General features: G+C 38.7%; 1 protein-coding gene across 1 annotated transcript in view; it reads left to right on the forward strand.

The window, feature by feature from the left end:
* Positions 1-20,114, forward strand: part of LOC127622316 (VPS10 domain-containing receptor SorCS2-like) — a 268,515-nt gene that overhangs the window by 217,179 nt on the left and 31,222 nt on the right. Inside the window, exons 9-12 of the mRNA XM_052096426.1 lie at positions 12,662-12,841; positions 14,715-14,861; positions 18,229-18,331; positions 19,366-19,442. Coding sequence (XP_051952386.1) covers positions 12,662-12,841; positions 14,715-14,861; positions 18,229-18,331; positions 19,366-19,442 — 507 coding nt within the window. The remainder of the gene's footprint in view (positions 1-12,661; positions 12,842-14,714; positions 14,862-18,228; positions 18,332-19,365; positions 19,443-20,114) is intronic.

Genomic DNA, 20,114 nt, shown 5'->3' on the forward strand with positions numbered 1-20,114 from the left:
AGGTACCGGCAGTTTATCATGATTTAAGCCTGGCATTCAGCGAGAGAGAAGCTGATCAACTACCGCCACATCGAGCAGGCGACTGTGCCATTGAACTCCTACCTGGGGCTGTACCACCTCGCGGGAGAGTTTACCCATTATCTCAGCCTGAGACTGAGTCCATGCAAGCATATATTGACGAGCAACTATCCAAGGGCTTCATTACTACCTCTACATCCCCTGCTTCAGCTGGATTCTTTTTCATGAGGAAGAGGGACGGTGGTCTCCGGCCGTGCATTGACTTTCGGGGCCTGAATGAGGTGACCGTTAAATATCGATATCCTCTGCCGTTAGTTCCTGCTGCCTTGGAGATGCTTCGCACAGCCCGGTACTTCACCAAGCTGGATCTACAGAATGCTTATAACCTGATATGCATATGCAGGGGTGACGAGTGGAAGACAGCATTTTCTACTACTACTGGCCACTATGAATATCGGGTTATGCCGTTCGGACTTTCCAATAGTCCCTCCGTGTTCCAGGCTTTTGTCAACGAGATATTCCGAGACCTGCTATCTCGGAATATCTATTGCCACCAGAATCAACACGACTGGAGTCGCTTCTTGGTCTGGGCAGAGTACGCCCAGAATTCTCTGTTGAAACCAGCTACAGGATTAACCCCATTTCAATGTGTTCTAGGCTTTCAACCCCCGCTCTTCCCATGGGCTGGAGAACCATCTGATCTCCCTGCATTGGATGCGTGGCTACGGCGCAGCGAGGCTACCTGGGACTCCGCCCACGTCCACTTACAGCACTCTCCGCCACTATCAGCAGCACGCAGATCGGAGAAGGCGCAGCGGACCTCAATACAGGCCTGGCCAGTGGGTGTGGCTCTCCACCAGGGATCTCCGTCTTAAGCTTCCCTGCAGAAAACTTTCTCCTCGGTTCATCGGGCCATTCAAAATTCTCCGCCAGATCACTCCAGTCTCTTTTCGTTTGGCACTACCAGCTCATTACCGCATCTCACCCACCCTCGGTCAGGTCCTCACTTCCGGAGCTGCTCGCGGGGGGGGGGCACTGTCACGGAGTGCTCAGCTACGCCTCCCTCTGGTTTCATCCGCTCCCTCTCTCCGGAGTTTTAGAACTGCACTTCCCATCTTTCCCTCTGGGCATTATCTATCTCCATCCCTGCCTGGTCTATCTGATTATCCTCATCACCGTCACCTGTTTATCATTATCTCCCCTATATCTGGACTGTCCCTTCATTGTTACTTTGCGAAGTGTTGTTTGCTCAGCGGACATTACCAAGCGTTATTCCCTGATTCCCATTATTATCTGGACCTTAGATCTCTGCCTGGACTCTAGACTCTGTGAACCTTTGCTGCCTGCCCTGACCCTTGCCTGAGTCTGATTACGAGTACTGGATTGTCCCTTTATCTGAGCCTGTTTCTGTTTATGTCTGCTTCTCTCTGTTTGATTGCATGTGTGAATAAACTACTGCAAATGGATCCAAACGCCTCTGCCTCTACACTACAATAGTCTTATGGATTTATGGTTTATTTTAATTTTCAGTAATATTAACTGAGACAAATTAAACTGATCAATTTACCAGCAGTGAACTCTTATTCTGTCTCACGTCCTTGAGGAAGAACAGACAACATTGCAGGTTGACCCATCAGAAAAAAGGTCAGTTTCAGAGCCACCCACGTATGCAAATTAATTTTCACCTCTTTTAGTTTCTTTTTAGATGGAATAAATGTATCAAAATGCTCAGTGTCCCATGTCCATTTTTCTAATTTCCTATTTTTAACTTGAGCATAAAATTGAAAGTACAAATAACAAGCTATTATTAGTTTTTAATATTGGTTTTGAAAAGGATTATTGAAATAACAAGTTGTTTTTCATTTTTCAAATTTTAAATTTGTAATTGAATATGAAAAGAGCGAATGATACACTGAGTCTTTTCCTCTCTCTAGACCCTCTTCTCTCTGCCCTTGTAGTTGCTTGTCACATGACTGAGCAGATAGTTCACATTTTAAACACCCAGTTCAAGAACCCAGAAGCGAGCGGGAGACTGTGTGAGCGAGATGGGCTTGGCTGATGTTGTACCCATATTTTCCACAGTGAATAATTGAAATCCTTTTGAAAAATGCAAAACCCAATTCCAGTATGCAGTCTCAGATCTCTTCTGAAGTTCCTTTCTTTAAGTTGTGGATTAATGATGGCTCTAGTGGACTGATTAGTTTGTTGCAACACACCTAGGGCACTAAATGGCCTTGTCTCCCCTCTTCTTCTTTTTCCCCACTCACATCCACCTGTCTTGCTGCTTTTAAAGCCTAACTCAACGCATTTGCAGGAAGTATTTCTTGATGTACTGTATTTAAAAGACTCAAGCTGAAGGGAATGATTTGCCATTATAAAAAGTAATTTTATAAAATGCTTGGGAAACATTTTATGTTTTCTGTATTTCAGGAGATGTTAAGGATAGAATTCATGTTTTAATCTCATGTGGATCTAATGAAAAAATATTGCTAGCATGTCAAATTTTAGGTGGTGAGGCTCAGGAATCAGCTTCATCCCCAAATTATTAAGTACAAATAAGAAATAATACAATTCAAACTTTTATTCAAAACACCTGCAAAGTTCAAAACACCTCCAAATTTTCAAGTATGCTTTAGAAGTTTCAACTATTGTAAATGTTGGTATTGGAATCAATTCCTATTCCCCAAACTACACAAAATCACTTTAAAAGTGAAATAGACTTTTAACAGAAACGGCTGAGAAATTCTTCTAAAAATCCTAATTTAAGTTCAGCAGAAGAAAGAAAGTCATACACATCTGGTGTTGCATGAGGATGAGTAAATAATGAGAATTGTAATTTTTGGGTGAATGATTCCTTTAAGGGCTCTTGTCAGATCTGGATGAATTTGTCAATAAGAAGATAGGTTAGGAAACAGTTCTAGTAATTATTACAGTGAAAACATGAAAATGTCCAAGGACATTTTATATAATGCTGAAATATAATGCCTTCTTTTGCTATGGCATAGCTAAGTCCTGTGTGGATTCTTATTTCAGTGTAGTTACAGTTTTCAGTGTCGTTAGTATTTAGATCTTAGTTCTGTACAGCAGTACCGCCACTCTCTAAATGCAGAGTACACAACCTATGTAGGGCACCAACCCTGATCGTGGAACACTCGCTGTGTCTGAAACCGCCCCATCCACTATATAGTGCACTATTTCGAGTTTTCGCTATTTTGTAGGTGTGTCTGAATTCTGAGTGAGCCACTCGTTCCCTACTTTTGTTCACTCATTCTTACCCACAATGTACTCTCATTTCATGCATACATTTCAAGTACACTCGATGACGATTCATTTTCCACAATGCACCACGGGGAAGATGTACTAGCTGGGAGTTTACTGCTCCCTTCACTCTTGCAATGTTTTATTTCATGCTGAATGTAGTAAATTACCTTTTGTGGACACAGCCACTCTCGTCACCCCACACACCTCGCTGTGCATGTGCAGAAATGCTGTCTGTTCGTGCTCCAGTTGTCAATCACACGAATGGCAGTAATTTACACTTAACTTGGATGTTTTCATGGATTTATACAGTTAATCCGCCTGAAGTAGCTGTGATAGTTTCCAGTACCCCTGTGAGGGCATGGAGTAAATGCATAAATACTGCTCATGACATGCTGGAAAAAGCACACTGATATATTACTGCACTGGTTTAAAAATGTACAGTTAAAAACTGATGTCATAAGAACCCAGTTACAGAATCACCCTGAAAATTACCATTTCATTACACAGCAAAGCCTGTGTTAGGATTAGAGCCAAAACTTACCTCAGCGTGCTGCCTGAAGTTGGAGCTGTGACTTTAATCTTGTAATATCAGCTTGTCTTGGTGTTAAAAGAAGGCTTTGCACGATTAAACTATTCTTTTTTTCACTGTGTGGAGCGAAGAAAGTGTTTCATTTTGAAGAGTTTGATGCTGCGGCACTGATGTCTCATCACTCAAGTGGGAGCGCCTCATCGCATGCAGCTGTGAACTAAAAAAGTCCCATTCAATAATCTTAATTACACAATAAATTACACATGAATTCAAATTAAATCCAGTAATGTAACGACAGTAACACCACACATTGTAAAGAAGTAAAAGTTAAAAAAAATCATTCGAAATTTACTTGAGTGAGAGTAAAAAGTACCCTTTTAAACCTACTCTAAAAGTATATTTTTCCACAAAATGTTACTCAAGTAAATGTAACAGAGTAAATGTAATGAGTTACTACCCACCTCTGGTCTTTTTGTCCATCCATCTGTCTATTGTACATTCACCCATCCATTTTTTATACTTTGTCACTCAGTCAGCTAAACCTTGCTGATAATATACTCAGGAATTGCCAGATATGTCCCACAGCTGTACCATGGCTGATAGGGGTCCTGTGCCTGCTGTCAGAGACAGATGGATAGAGCTGTCTTGGGTTCTGATAGTACTGTTATCAGTACTAGGGACCTGAATGGCCTGTCACACAGTGTGATAGACAAATACAGGAATAGATAGCTGAGATCTCCCAATACAGCCACAAATGTGCATGGAGCAGCAAACACACACACACAAACACACCTTTTCCTTTTTTGGTCTAATTGTCATAATGTTGACCCTTTGTCTATCTCGTCTCTCTCTCTCTCTCTCTCTCTCTCTCTCTCTCTCTCTCTCTCTCTCTCTCTCTCTCGCATGCTGGGAGTTTGAGAGTGTGGTCGGGTAAGAATTGAGCTACGAGAAGGCACATGTTTTTCTACATTTCAGGATCTTTATTCTTCTTTTACTGCATGGTTAGGTAAGTCTGCTGTTTTCTAGAGTTTTGCAGCACAATTTTTCGTGGAGGGATGGTGTCCCACGTGGAGACACGTCTTCATCCCTACTCAATGGCTTCAGGTGTGTTTCAGAGGATTATGGTGGAGGATTTTCTCATTGCAGTTGGAGAGGAGGATGGTCAAGAGAATATTTCCACTGCATCTCGCATGAATAAGGCAGTTGTTGTCTTTTTGAAAGAACAACATCTTGTTAATCCTTTAATGGAGAATGGGATTGTTGTTTATGATAACTTTTTGTAAATAACTCTGCTTCATGCCTCATCAATTTATCATTTCAAACAAATGTATTTTTGTATAAACCACGAGGGGAGAACTTACATTGTTTACCCAACCACTGGGAATTTGCGTTGCTTTGAATATGGAGACATCAGACTCAAACGGTTTGGTTGCCCACACAGAGAGCGAGATAATATTCAGTCAAGGTCAGAAACTGATGTGGCAGGGACCTCTGCAAACAGTATTCAAGAAGAGAAGGCTGGTCAATCTAAGGTAAGGCCATCAGATATTGATATGGAATTACCCGCCAAAGAATGATGTACAGGTATCTTTGATAGAAGCTGTGAGTTCTTAACATGGTACTAATGCTGATGATAAGGTTGAGAATAGTGGTAATAACAAGGTGTCTGCAGGTGAACAGTATAACCGTAGAAATTTTGAGAATGTGGAGCCATGCATCAGTAATGCTAATCGAGTGGATTTTATTGTGAGTGAATTTGCTCAGGAGATGAATAAGTCAGAGCTGTGCTCTGGCAACATAGATTAAGAGCTTTGAGATAGATGATGCTTTGTCAGATTTTACTGCTTATCATCTTGATATTGAGTCCTCTTCACAAGGGGACTCAATGTGTGGATTTTCTCAGGGAATTTCTCATAAGGATCTGTCTCTGTATGCATTAGAGGAAATAAATAGTTTTTCTAAATGATACTTTTGGAAGGCAGGTTAATATAAAGGAATTTTCCCCTGATGTTGAAAAGTTTGTAAAATCGGTTACTGTTCTTCAGAAAGCCAAGGGTTTTGATCTTCTGAGTGAAAAGAAGTGGCTTTGCCTGAAGAAACACATAAGCTCAATAAGAAAATGGAAAAATGTGGAAAAAAAAGACTTAACAAAAAAGGTTTCTGTATGATTAGCCAAACCATGCATCACAATCTTTAATGCTGGTATTTATTCAATTTCTGCTTTCTCTCTTAAATCTTTACATAGGAGATGTAAGGGTGGGCTCTCTTAACATCAATGGTGGGAGGGATAGATGAAAGCATGCCTCAGTCTCTGAAATAATACAGCAAAAGTACACATTTGTTTTCTGCAGGAAATGTATAGTGATGTTGATAATGAGGTAGAGTGGGGAATTTGGTGGAAAGGGCAATATATTTGGGAGTGCCGATTATTTTTTCTCCAGAAATGGGTGTTATCATTTTAAATACAGAAGAATCAATAAAAGGTTGCCTTATAGTAGCAAAAGTTGATATTGATGGGATTATTTTTTATGTGTTTTAAATGTCTATACACCAAATGTAGAACATGAGAGTGTTATGTTTTTTTTTATATATTTTAAGTGATATATTTAGCCAAGTTTCTTTTGATGGCATTGTTATCATAGGAGGAAATTGGAATTGTACAGAACAATGTACCATAGTAGAATTTACTCAGTACTACTGAGGAACCTGCTATTTATTTTTATCAAAACATTTGTAGGATTAAAAACCCAAAAATAAGACAACATACCTGGTTAAAGTATACCTGAGTAAGTGCTGCTAGATTGGACAAAATATATGTGTCTAAGCATTTTATGATTGCATTGTGATGCACATGATGGATATCTGCCTGTGACATGTCGGCGTGCTATGTTATTAATATAGCCTAAGAAGTGGGATCTGTCTCTTTTAAAGAACTTTAGACCTGTCACTTTACTTAATACAAAGTTTAATTGAAATGTCTTGCCAACATGCTTAAACATATCTTCATTCAGTAGTCCACAAGGATCAAACAGACTGTATCCCTGAAAGGACAATCATGGATCATTTGTTTTAAATACTGGATATATTGGACATCTGCAAGGTTTTTTGCATGAAAGTTGGTATAATATTCTTAGATCAAGAAAAAGCCTTTGATCAAGTTGATCATGACTATCTTTTTAATGTATTGAAAGCGTTTGGTTTAAGTGAAGGGTTTCAAAAATGGGTGATATTGCTGTATACTGATGCAGGGTTGTCCTTTATCTGAACAACTTTACAGTATAGCTATTGAACCATTACTTTTTAAGATACACAAGTCCTTAGCTGGTTGTATTTTACATGGTCTCTCTCAGAGTTCAAGAATTACCCACACTGCATATGCTGGCGATGCAACTATTTTTGTTAATAATGGTCAGGACATCAAAGCTTTGTCTGAGGCACTTTAGCTGATTAGGCTTTCTCATACAGACAAAGTCAATTGCGATAAAAGCGAGGCTTTCTGTGCAGGTCAGGGACATCTAGAGAATTCCCCACAGCTGCCTGGGAATCTTAGATGGGGTAGTGAAGGGTTAAAAATTGTAGGCATTTATTTAGGCTCTAATGATTTTCAAAAGACAAATTGGGAAGGGGTGGTGGAGAGAGTGTGCACCCGATTGTCTAGATGGAAATGGTTGCTACCCCAGTTGTCCTACAGGGGGAGAGTTTTGGTTGCCAACAATTTGGTTTCCTCAGCTCTGTGGCACAAATTCAATGAGCTATAGCCACCTGCAGGTGCATGTGTGCAAGAAATCCAAAGAAAACTGGTGTCTTTTTTTGGTCAGGACAACACTGGATCAGATTATCTGCTCTGTGTCTTTCAGTACAGTAAGGGGGATAGGGACAGGTAGATATCAATTCCAGTGAAATGGCTTTTCGATTGCAAGCTGCTCAGAGACTGCATTACAATACTTTGCCTGGTTTGATACTGCAACAGTACTTTTAAGATGAACAGGTGGAATGTGGCTGAATAGGCATTTGTTTCTCATGCCGTTAATAGAAATCAAGTTGGTAGATCTAACTCCATACTACAGATCTGTTGGCTTGGAAGGTGTTTGACATATCAAGGTCAACAGACACATCTGCTGGAATTTGGTTGTTGGAGGAGCCAATGTTTTTTTAACATTGTTTCTCTCCTCAAGACTTTTATACTCTGAGTATTTGTGCTCATGCTTACTAGCTGCTGGATACATTAAGTTGGGACATATTTTATGTCACGGTTCTGGCATTTGTGCTCTTACTGTTGTTTGTTTTTCTCTCTCTCTCATGTCTCACAGAGTGTTTCCAAGGGAACGTTAATCGTTCTCTGGGGATGCGGATCACGGCAATGATTTACTCACCCGTCACTCCACCTGCTTCGCTCTGGTTGCACACCCTACTTATTCCTTGTGTTTCCTCTCTTTTTTCTGCAGTTTATTATTTGCTGTTGAATGTTAACTGTGCTCTCTTGTGTAGTTGGAGCTTGCATGTGTCTCTATTGGTTGCCAGTCTGTAGAAGTGTGATTACTTCCTGTTTACTGCCGCCTTCGCCAGTCCTGTTGCACAATTCCTGTGGAGGAGGATCAATCGGTCTATGCCCACATCTAGGGGGAGAATATTTTCTGGGCTTTGCTTTACACCACACCAGCATCAATAGACTCTCTTTGGATTGCTCCTGACTTTCACAATGCACATATCCATCCTACGAACACACTCTTCCCTTAGTCCATTGAGCAGTTTGCTTTGACTGTGCAGCTGGCACCGGGTGTGCCTGACCTCATTCTTTGAAAACTTTTCTGTTTAATAAATCCTTTTGAACTCTCACCTCTGCGTTTGACTCCCTTGTCTCCCCTCACCTTTTTGGGGTGGAATATCCTTTTTGTTTACAACAATAATCTATTTTTCTATTTTTCAAATCTATGCTCAGGTCTGGGCAATCTTTATAGCTTATTTAGTCAGTGTTTTTTCTCTTTGGGTGAAGATTTCTCCTTAAAGTTGTTTATTTTTTCATGAAGTTCTCAAATTATGACAAATAGTGGTTTTATGGCACTTCTGTCTTAAAGTTCCAGTGAACTGCTTTGAATAGTGCAGTTTTCTTTGTCGTGTTGACATATTTCCTACTTACTGTTGGACATGAAGTAGGACATATTGACATCTGAAGGGCATGTTGCTTTTTAAAAAATATCCAAAGGCAGCTCTGCAAAGCCATTGTACTGTACAAATGTTTTTATTCTTGTGGGCAGTTTGTAGCAGTATTAATATTTTAATCATTAAGAAAATATATATTAGTGGGTTAAACATGACAAACAGAATGAAGATTTATTTTGTATCATTTTATAAGTATCACGAGTATTTTTACTGTTGTTATTATTATTATTATTATCCGACATGTAAGATAAAAGTACAAATGTGATGATGTTGTTTCTTCATAGTCTCCAGCGCTCTCTCTGATGCTCCGTGTATACGTCAGCGTCCGAATTCACATACTCATTTCGTTCACTCTTTGCCTAATATAGGGCACCCACAGACATCCACTACATAGGAAATAGTGAATGAGTGAGCAAGTTAGCGATTTCATATACAGCTAGAGACTGCAAATTTTAAATGCGTAATCCTCTAATGGTGAATTTTGTCAGTGTTTAGAAGTGCACTAGAAGATATATCATGATTTCTCAACCAGGTCATGGATCATTGTCTGCTGGGTCACAAGATCTTTTCTGTTATAAGAACAAATTATCAATTAGAAGGAGAGAACTGTACATTTGCAATGTTTGGGGCAACAGTAACCTGAATTTTTTATGTCTTTCATTTATCAATTAACATCATACAAAGCCCAGTAAACACAAAAAAGCCATCTCTTGCAGAGCACCCTGTTCTTTTATTCTCATATTTTCTATTTGCAAAAGAAAGTTTTGGGAGTCTAAAATGGGTTTTTCATATTGACACACTAAAGCTGAAGATATAAATAACCATCTTAAGACAAATGTTTTTGTGAAACATCTTAAGTGTCTAAGACTTTTGCACTGTACTGTATTTCTTGAGGAACTTTTATTTTGACACCATAATACATATCACTCAGTTAGCTTGCTGACGATAGTGGAATTTTGGTCAAATACAAGCTATTTTCACAGTGTAAAAATTTACAACATGCATAGAATGGTTGCTTATATACACTCACCTAAAGGATTATTAGGAACACCTGTTCAATTTCTCATTAATGCAATTATCTAATCAACCAATCACATGGCAGTTGCTTCATTGCATTTAGGGGTGTGGTCCTGGTCAAGACAATCTCCTGAACTCCAAACTGAATGTCAGAATGGGAAAGAAAGGTGATGTAAGCAATTTTGAGCGTGGCATGGTTGTTGGTGCCAGACGGGCCGGTCTGAGTATTTCACAATCTGCTCAGTTACTGGGATTTTCACGCACAACCATTTCTAGGGTTTACAAAGAATGGTGTGAAAAGGAAAAACATCCAGTATGCGGCAGTCCTGTGGGCTGAAAATGCCTTGTTGATGCTAGAGGTCAGAGGAGAATGGGCCAACTGATTCAAGCTGATAGAAGAGCAACTTTGCCTGAAATAACCACTCGTTACAACCGAGGTATGCAGCAAAGCATTTGTGAAGCCACAACATGCACAACCTTGAGGCGGATGGGCTACAACAGCTGAAGACCCCACCGGGTACCACTCATCTCCACTACAAATAGGAAAAAGAGGCTACAATTTGCAAGAGCTCACCAAAATTGGACATTTGAAGACTGGAAAAATGTTGCCTGGTCTGATGAGTCTCGATTTCTGTTGAGACATTCAGATGGTAGAGTCAGAATTTGGCGTAAACAGAATGAGAACATGGATCCATCATGCCTTGTTACCACTGTGCAGGATGGTGGTGGTGTAATGGTGTGGGGGATGTTTTCTTGGCACACTTTAGGCCCCTTAGTGCCAATTGGGCATCGTTTAAATGCCACGGCCAACCTGACCATGTCCATCCCTTTATGGCCACCATGTACCCATCCTCTGATGGCTACTTCCAGCAGGATAATGCACCGTGTCACAAAGCTCGAATCATTTCAAATTGGTTTCTTGAACACGACAATGAGTTCACTGTACTAAAATGGCCCCCACAGTCACCAGATCTCAACCCAATAGAGCGTCTTTGGGATGTGGTGGAACGGGAGCTTCGTGCCCTGGATGTGCATCCCACAAATCTCCATCAACTGGAAGATGCTATCCTATAATATGGGCCAACATTTCTAAAGAATGCGTTCAGCACCTTGTTGAATCAATGCCACGTAGAATTAAGGCAGTTCTGAAGGTCCTAAGTAGGGTTGCCACCCATCCCATAAAATATGGGATTGTCCCATATTGAAAGATGAAATGATGGTGGGTCATGGACAGTTTGTCCCAAATTTAAGCTGGTATTTAAGCTGGTCTGATGGCGTCATTTAAGATAATTAATTTAAACTTGATATTCGTTTCAAAATTGTGCCTATGGTGGGTATGGGACCATCGGAAAAGTGCACAATTTCGCTAAAATGTGCTAAAACTGTGGAAGGTGTGGTAAGGGACCGTCTTAAAACTTTTTATAGATATTAGGCCGCTATATTATAAGCATAAAAACATAACTAGATGAATTACCTAATCATTTATTCCACCAAACCCCCTTCAAGTGTGTTACCTTTCCTACTACGTCATCTTTTATTTGTCACAGCAAAACAGGTGTTGTGTAACTCACACAGAGGGGCTCTCTACTTCTATAACGCTGTTAGAGGGATTTGAGTGAGAAATAGCATTAGAGCGTCTCTGAAGCACATTACAGCTACTGGATGCCTGTTCCTTCTGGAACTTTGCTTGCTCTTTACTTAAGTTCTGAATTAATTCATCTGGGGGGAATGAGCATGTAGCCTTCATCTTTGTGCCTAAATTAACGTGACCCACATTTACTTTATCGCCAAGAACAACAAACTCCCCCTCTCCCGACTGAGAATATTGTCATTGCCACGGCACCTAGCTAAGTGCAGCTAAGCTACCAAAACTGAGGAGCTTAGTGTTGATTCTATACTTAAGGGCAAACCATCAAAGCTAATTATAGAATTGATTCATTAATTGTCCATGGTTTCATTTAAAATGTAAATATGTCAGTGCACATTTAGCATTTACCTTAACAGCATTTTCTTCACAGCAGCCAATTAGAAATAGCTATAAATACATTTCATTTGTAAGCAAGTATGGGTAATTTCTGTAGGAATATATGCAGCTTATTTTCTTTAATCTTTTTTTATGTTTGAACCACTGAGACGATTCTCTCTTGAGTGTATTTGAAGTAGTCTTTTTTCTGTGGAGTTTCAATCATTCTTTTCTGCTGTTTTTCTCTTTTTCTAATAAATTCAAAATGCCTGAGAGTTTTTGAATTGTGGAACAAAGATGGCCAGAAATCAGTGAGTCTCTGTGCCTTTTTTATGAGTATTTGTTTGTGATTGATAGTGTTTGAATGCGTGCTGACACAGGCTTTTCTTTCTGTGCACACAAATGCAAACTCACCGAAACAATCCCCAAATTTCCCAACCTTAATTATTTGTACTAACTGAGAAAACTGTTGAAATTATGTGAATGAACATGTACTGTAAATGAGTATTCATTGTTTAAATATGTGACAAGTGGAATAAGGTGAAGTTGCAAATCTTACTTGATTCTGTTTTTCCAAGTTGTCCATTGTATTGATCTTGTTGATTTAATGTCACAATGTCACAAAAATCAAATCATGTTGATTTTAAGTTTATGTAATGTTCTCATCTCCTTGTGTGATTTTCTGCTTTTTTGTCATCTGTCTTTCTCTGCAGGATGTGCAAATTGTGAGTACAGATGAGAATCAGGTATTCCTGGCTCTGCAGGAATGGTATCAGACCGACACGTACAACCTCTACCAGTCAGATCCACAGGGAGTCCATTACTCCATTGTGCTGGAGAACGTCCGCAGCACCAAACAGCCTGAAGAGAATGTCCTCATCGACATCTTAGAGGTCAACACAACACCTCTGTTATATAAGGCCATGACCGTGGCACCGCAGCCTTAACTTCCAAGTTTTTAGTAATGTTTTAAAAATGGTTCAGCTGGACCGAGCAGTGGCAAAGTTGACATGACTGTAAGCAAGAGAAGATGTATTCACTTGAGAAGTTTAAGGAGCTCAGAGCAGTTTGATAAAGAACTTTATCTAACACCCCAGCCTCTTACTTACTCACTCCCCAAACACACACACACACACTTTTAAACTTACTGTTCATGAACACAAAACGTTCTATGCACTTGCATGTGTGTGGGTGTTGATATGTGGGGATGTGAATGTTTATGCTCTCTAGTAACTCGATCTAATGCATATTCACCAGCTTATTATTCATAGCCAGTAGCATGCTTAAATACATAAGTGATTCTAGGAAAACTGATGTTCATACTGTAGCAAGTTTTTGGAATAAGATACAGATTTTGCTGTTTTGGAAGGAAATGGGTACTTTAATTCACCAAAGTGGCATTCAACTGATCACAAACAGTCAGGACATTACTGATGTAAAAAACGGCACCATCACTATTTGAAAAAGTAATTTTTGATCAAATCTAGACAGACTACATTTCCAGCAGCCGTCACTCCAACATCTTATCCTTGAGTAATCATTTTAAATTGCTATGGTACTTAAAAAAACACATATCAAACACAGCTGAAAGCTATTTGGTTCGTTAAATGAAGCTTAACATTGTCTATGTGTTTGTTTTTGAGTTGCCACAATATGCAATAGACTGGCATGTCTTAAGGTGCAGGCCTTATGGGAAGAATTGCAAAGAAAAAGACACTTTTGAAACAGAAAAACAAAAAGAAAAGGATTGAGTGGGCAAAGAAACTCAGACATTGGACAACAGATCATTGGAAAGAGTGTTTTGGATCTTAACCTCAATGAGCTTTTGTGGGATCAGCTAGACTGTAAGGTGTGTGAGAAGTACCTGACAAGACAGTCACATCTATGGCAAGTGCTACATGAAGTGTGTGGTGAAATGTCACTTGAGTATCTGGACAAATTGACAGCTAGAATGCCAAGGATCTGCAAAGCTGTCATTTCTGCATGTGGAGGAACTCTTTGAAGTAGTTTAAGAAGTTCTGAAAAAAAAACCTAATTGTAATAGTAATTATTCACATTATTAATGTCCTGACTATACATTGTGACCAGTTGAATGCCACTTTAGTGAATAAAAGTGCCAATTTCTTTTCATAAGAGCAAAATCTGTACATTATTCAAAACGTTTGGCCGTCAGTGTATATTTTGATCATAAATATAAACATTGCCATAGGCTTGTTTTTAACACTAAACACAAGCTTTTAAAAATGGAAAGAGCAGCACCTATATATCAATTTTATTCTTTAACAGGTGATAAATGGAATACTTACAAATTGCATCTGTTTGAAACATACCGTGTAATGTTTTTTATTTTAAATTTGTTTTGTTTTTATTTAGAATATAAACGTCCCTGGGGGATGGAAAATTAGTGAAAAATCCCACAGACTTCCATTAATAAGGTCTCCACAAATATCTGGAATCAGGATGTCATAGAGACTTAGTCTCTTTTGACTTGGGCTATTAAGCAACTAATTATTAATGACCTAGCAACTACCTAGGAATGCCTTAGCTGCGTTCTAGTAATCACACAAAATGCCCTGAAATTACATACAATTTTAAAGTATAAAAATGTAATTTAGTTTTTTTACTTAGCCTATTCATTTAGTCATTGTTGTTGAGAATCCATAAGAATGTTGACGAAATGCAAGATTAAGATTATTTAAAAACAACGGGTCAATAATCACCTGATCATAACAGTAGGCATTATTAGTTTATGCTTGTATTTTTCAGGTTCGTGGGATTAAGGGAGTTTTCTTGGCAAATCAAAAAGTAAATGGAAAGGTGATGACTCTCATCACTTACAACAAAGGCAGAGACTGGGAACCCCTGGCCCCACCCACAGCTGATATGAATGGCAAACCAGTAAATTGCATGCAGGTAAAATATCTGCTCAAAATCATGACATCATTCCATTATTCAAACTTTCATCCCAATGCTCCAACCAGTGTTTTGTTTTAAACCACATTTTACTTTAGTCCAATCCTTGCACCCATTTTATTAGTAATACTATCTGGTGTGCTGGGCTAAGGTTGAGAAATTGAAATATAAAATGAAAATTAAACAGAGTATCACTTTTATCAGTTTTTGTTTAACATGGATTTCAACAAATGCATTATTTATTTAGAATATTTTATCATGCACACAAATGCAATTATATTGCAAACACCACATTTTTAATAGATATACACTGATTTAACTGTGCAGCTACTGTTCTGTCACTTACCATGACATATTGCCACCAATTTTAGTTCAATGCATTGCCACACCAACAAAATCATGACTTTATTTCTCAGCTCAGCCTCAGTACTATTCTGCCCTACAAAGCAAAAAGGCAGTAACTACGCAGAGTGCAGAACTGAGAAAAATGACTTTAAAGTTATCCTGTCATCCAGCCTAAGTAGTTGTAGGTAGATTATTAGACATGTGGCTGTTTTGTTACTTTATATTAGCTTATTCTTTGTACATATCAATCCTCATATTTAATTTGATATTTTACCACTATTTTGCAGTTAATGTATTCTTGCTTTGTATTACTTACCAAAAACGTGGCACCATACCAAGGAAAAAGGCAGTAACTACAGATTCTCCAAAAACAATTTTGCCACAACTTGGGCTCTGGGTGTGTTAGATACACTGTATTTGAAATAATTGGAACCATTTGTTTTCCTGAACATGGATATACCAAACCCAAACTAATTTGACCATTTTAGGTCAATATTTTCCACCCGGAAGCTGTTCTGATGCTGAAACGGCTGCTTAAAGTCTCACATTGCTAAGCTGTATCAAGGCCCAAATTGGGACAATTTATTTTGAATAGGACCACATGCTTTTCTAGTTATTGAATATTTTTCCACTGCTGGTTGGATTATAACTTTGTAACATGAACAACAAAATGATGACATGGCATCGGCGATGATGTGAAGTTACAGAGAATAAAGTTACAGCTAGGAGCAGGGAGGATCAGGGGCAGGTAAGCAAAGCTATTTAAAACATTACCTGTCAATTAGCATAATGCTATCTGAATGGACCTTTGAGAGGAAGTGCCGCCCTGGTGGCTGACAGGTGTTTATATTGTGATAGCCTAGCCTCTAAATGTTTAATTTGTCACTGTTACCATTCTCCGGGTATTTTCTTTTCAATGCCAGTTCGACCATCTTCTTTCCCCAGCTTTGTGCCATCTCAAACAAAATTTGTGTGAAGTTAGAAGGGTGAAATCGCAAATGTTAAAACCGTCCCGTGAGGATGCCGCGAAGTCAGCTGTGTGTGTTCACCATGTAAACAGTACCTTCACTGCGCAGCAACACGGTTATTTTTTGTTAGGTAAAACATAACAAGAATACTGCAATGGATGTTACTGTACTCATGCTTTGTTTCACTAGGGCTTTTTGCAGTTACTGTACAAACGACTACCATTTTTCTCCAAAACGACACACATTTGAGATAAGATGTTTTGTCACATAACAAAGGATGCCTTGAATGTCATGAAAATGATAATAACTCATTTTTGACCAAAAATGCAGTTACTGCCTTTTTGTTTTGTAGGGCAGTATTCATTATACTTCTACACACATAGATCCAGCCCACACATGGCTTTTCTTCCTGTTCAGGATGAATGTATCACTGTTTACTACCATGACCTTAGATACAAACTTGAGGTTATTAATATGACTCATTTGCCACTGTTTGTGGGAAGTGCGGGACCTGGCTCTGTCAAAATAAGAAAAACTCTGAGTCATCAATCCATGCACACATTTACACTGATAAGCCACAACATTAAAACCACCTGCCTAATATTGTGTAGCTCCCCCCTCATGCCACCAAAACAGCCCCAACCCACAGATATTCTTCTTACCACAACTGTGTAGCGTGGTTATCTGAGTTACCGTAGACTTTGTCAGTTTGAACCAGTCTGGCCATTCTCTGTTGACCTCTCTCATCAACAAGGCATTACCGTCCACAGAACTGCCGCTCATCTGGATGTTTTTTGTTTTTGGCACCATTCTGAGTAAATTCTAGAGACTGTTGTGTGTGAAAATCCCAGGAGATCAGCAGTTACAGAAATACTCAAACCAGGCCATCTGGCACTAACAATCATCAATGCGATATCTAATCATGTGGCAGCAGTGCAGTGCATAATATCATGCAGATACGGGTCAGGAGTTCAGTTAATGCTCACATCAACTATCAAAATGGTTAAAAAATGTGATCCCAGTGATTTGGACAGTGGCATGATTGTTGGTGCCAGACAGGCTGGTTTGAGTATTTCTGGAGCTGGTGATCTCCGTGATCAGCAGTGGTGAGAAGAATAGCATCTCAGAATGCTATTCTGAGATGCAGGTTGGTGCTGTTTTGGTGGCACAAGGGGGACACGAGGGGTGGTTTTAATGTTGTGGCTGATCGGTGTATAAACACACTGTATGTCCACAGGGTTTACCCTTTACCCACACACACACACACACACACAGATGATATAGATGTGTATATATATATATATATATTGGCACCACATATATATATATATATATATGTGTTTCTGGCAGAGACAAGTCTAGATACGAGTCAAAAGGACATTTATCGACTATTCTCTCCTCTTTTGTCTGTCTACTCTACTCACATCTTCATCTCTCAGCCCTATCTCTGACATGTCTTTTTTCTTATTCTCTTTTACTCCTCACTTATTGACACTCCCTCCACCTTCAGCACTTTTTTTTTTTTTTTTACTTTCTGCAAATCTCCCATGTCATTTTTTGGCAATATCTTCTGCTTTTTATTATCACCACTTGGTGCCTGAAATGTATAGTAGTGAGAAATTTCAAAATAAATCTCTTCATGTCCTATTGTGTTTATAATGCAGGCACAAACTCAATTACATTCTCACAGCACTTGAGTTTAACGTGTTAATGTGTTTGTCTTGTCTGAAATTGTTTTATTATTTAGTAAATTAAGTCTTTAGCTTTATGTTACTGCAATGCTTCATTCTTTATTCTTTAATGCTGGACATTATTTAGTACTTAGTCCACAATCTGGATTCTGACTCAGTTTGTGATTTCTACAGTAAGAAGCTCATAATTTAAAACCACTTAATACTAAGTTCACATACATCTACAAATACTAATTGGTGGTGAAGCTATTGGGTAGTGAAATGAAAATGAATTTGTCTTTCATAATCTCAGTGTCTCTCCCTTACACATATATATACTGAAACATATATTTTTTTCTTTTATCTGTCTTTTCCTTTCTCTAGCCTGACTGTAACCTTAATCTCCATTTGCGATGGGCTGACAACCCGTACGTGTCTGGTACGGTCCACACTAAAGATTCTGCCCCAGGCCTCATAATGGGTGCAGGTCAGTCTCCATGACAACTATGCATTGGTATTTTCCCCAAAGAGGTAGATAAAATGAAGCTTTGCACTAAAACTAATTTATTGGAACACCAGATTTCTTCTTAACTTTTCAAATATAATTTCCGGTATAATTCTAATATGCATGTAAATCGGCAGCATGCATGGGGAAATTATGTTAGTAGGTACAAAGCAGACTACCTTACATTAATTAGGACAGGAAAGGAAAGGAAAGGAAAGGAAAGGAAAGGAAAGGAAAGGAAAGGAAAAGAAAAATAATGACTTAAAAGCATTCATTGGGGAATCGGGATGTGATGTATCAAATGGGAAATATAAAACCTAAACCTTGATTTTTCCATTTATGAGTGGCTCATCCATTGAGCCTACACTGTTGCTCAAAAGGAGGCAGACACATATATATGAAATATTAGATTTGTATTACTACAGGGGGAATTGAGGAAGACAATACATTAATGTTCTTGAAGGCTAGAGCTATTGTCTCACTGGCAGTTCACAAGGTCATAAAGTATGCCTATTCACTCAGAGATTCAAACATGACAAACATACAGTGGAATCACCTCAAAGACAAAAGGACTCTTCAGTTTTTTAAAAAAAAAGTTGCCAACACATGATTGTGATTTGCTTTCTCTTCAAAATAAATGTATGTGCACATCTGTGCAAGCATACAGCAGATTTTGAACATCTCCATAGTCCGCATTGAGTGTCTCCATCAAAATGCAGCATTCTCTTGCTGTTAGTGCTCAATCCCTCTGTAAAATCCAACTTATGTTCAGCTCTAACTATTTCTCAGCTCAGTAAGCTTTTGATCCAGCTCAGGAATGATACCCTCCAGTTTCCTCATACTTTCATTCTTTTTATATATAAGTCTCTCCTTCCTTCTCCTCCATCTCTCTCAAAATCAAACAGAGTGAGGGAATTGCTGCTTCATCTCAAGTTAAAAATTAAAGAATTGAAACGATTCTCTCTCTCAGTCTGAATGTTTATTTGATCATCTTTATGTGTGTATCTCCTCTTCAGGTAACCTTGGGTCTCAGCTGGTTGAATATAAAGAGGAGATGTACATCACCTCAGATTGTGGCAAGACCTGGAGACAGGTGAAAGCAAACAAAATACCACAAACTGATTTAACCCTTGAGCGGTCTTAATGATCAACTCCCAATGTTGATTTCATCTGGTCAAATTGACATATCTTGTTAAATCACAGTTCAACAGTCACAATTTGAAATTTTTTCCCCGAACAACTGTTCTATCATCATTAACTAACTTTTCACTAATTTGCAAGTGCGTGTGTCTTTGTGTGCGGGTTTGGGTAGTTTATGAGGACATTATTTAGGTTACAAACTGGTAATTACAAGAGTATTATGCTATAAATGTGGTTTATGAGGGCATTTCCAGTGTCCCCATAATTCAAATCGTTTAAAAAACATATTAAACAATGTTTTTTTTTTTTAAATGTACAGATGCATAAAGTTTTTTGTGAGGGTTAGGTTTAGGGTTAGGGTTAGGGGATAATATCTATAGTTCGTACAGTATAAAAATCATTATGTCTATGGAGAGTCCTCATAAGGATAGCTGCCCCAATGTGTGTGTGTGTGTGTGTGTGTGTGTGTGTGTGTGTGTGTGTGTGTGTGTGTGTGTGTGTGTGTGTGTTTGTACTTGTGGTTTTTTCAGGTTGAGTCAGTTTATTAAATATTATTTATTGACTTTTCTACCATTTTACAACTTTCTCATAAGTCTTTACACCTATGAAATGGGTCAAATTGATC

This window comes from Xyrauchen texanus, chromosome 1 (assembly GCF_025860055.1).
Source record: "Xyrauchen texanus isolate HMW12.3.18 chromosome 1, RBS_HiC_50CHRs, whole genome shotgun sequence".
Classification (NCBI taxonomy): Eukaryota; Metazoa; Chordata; class Actinopteri; order Cypriniformes; family Catostomidae; genus Xyrauchen; species Xyrauchen texanus.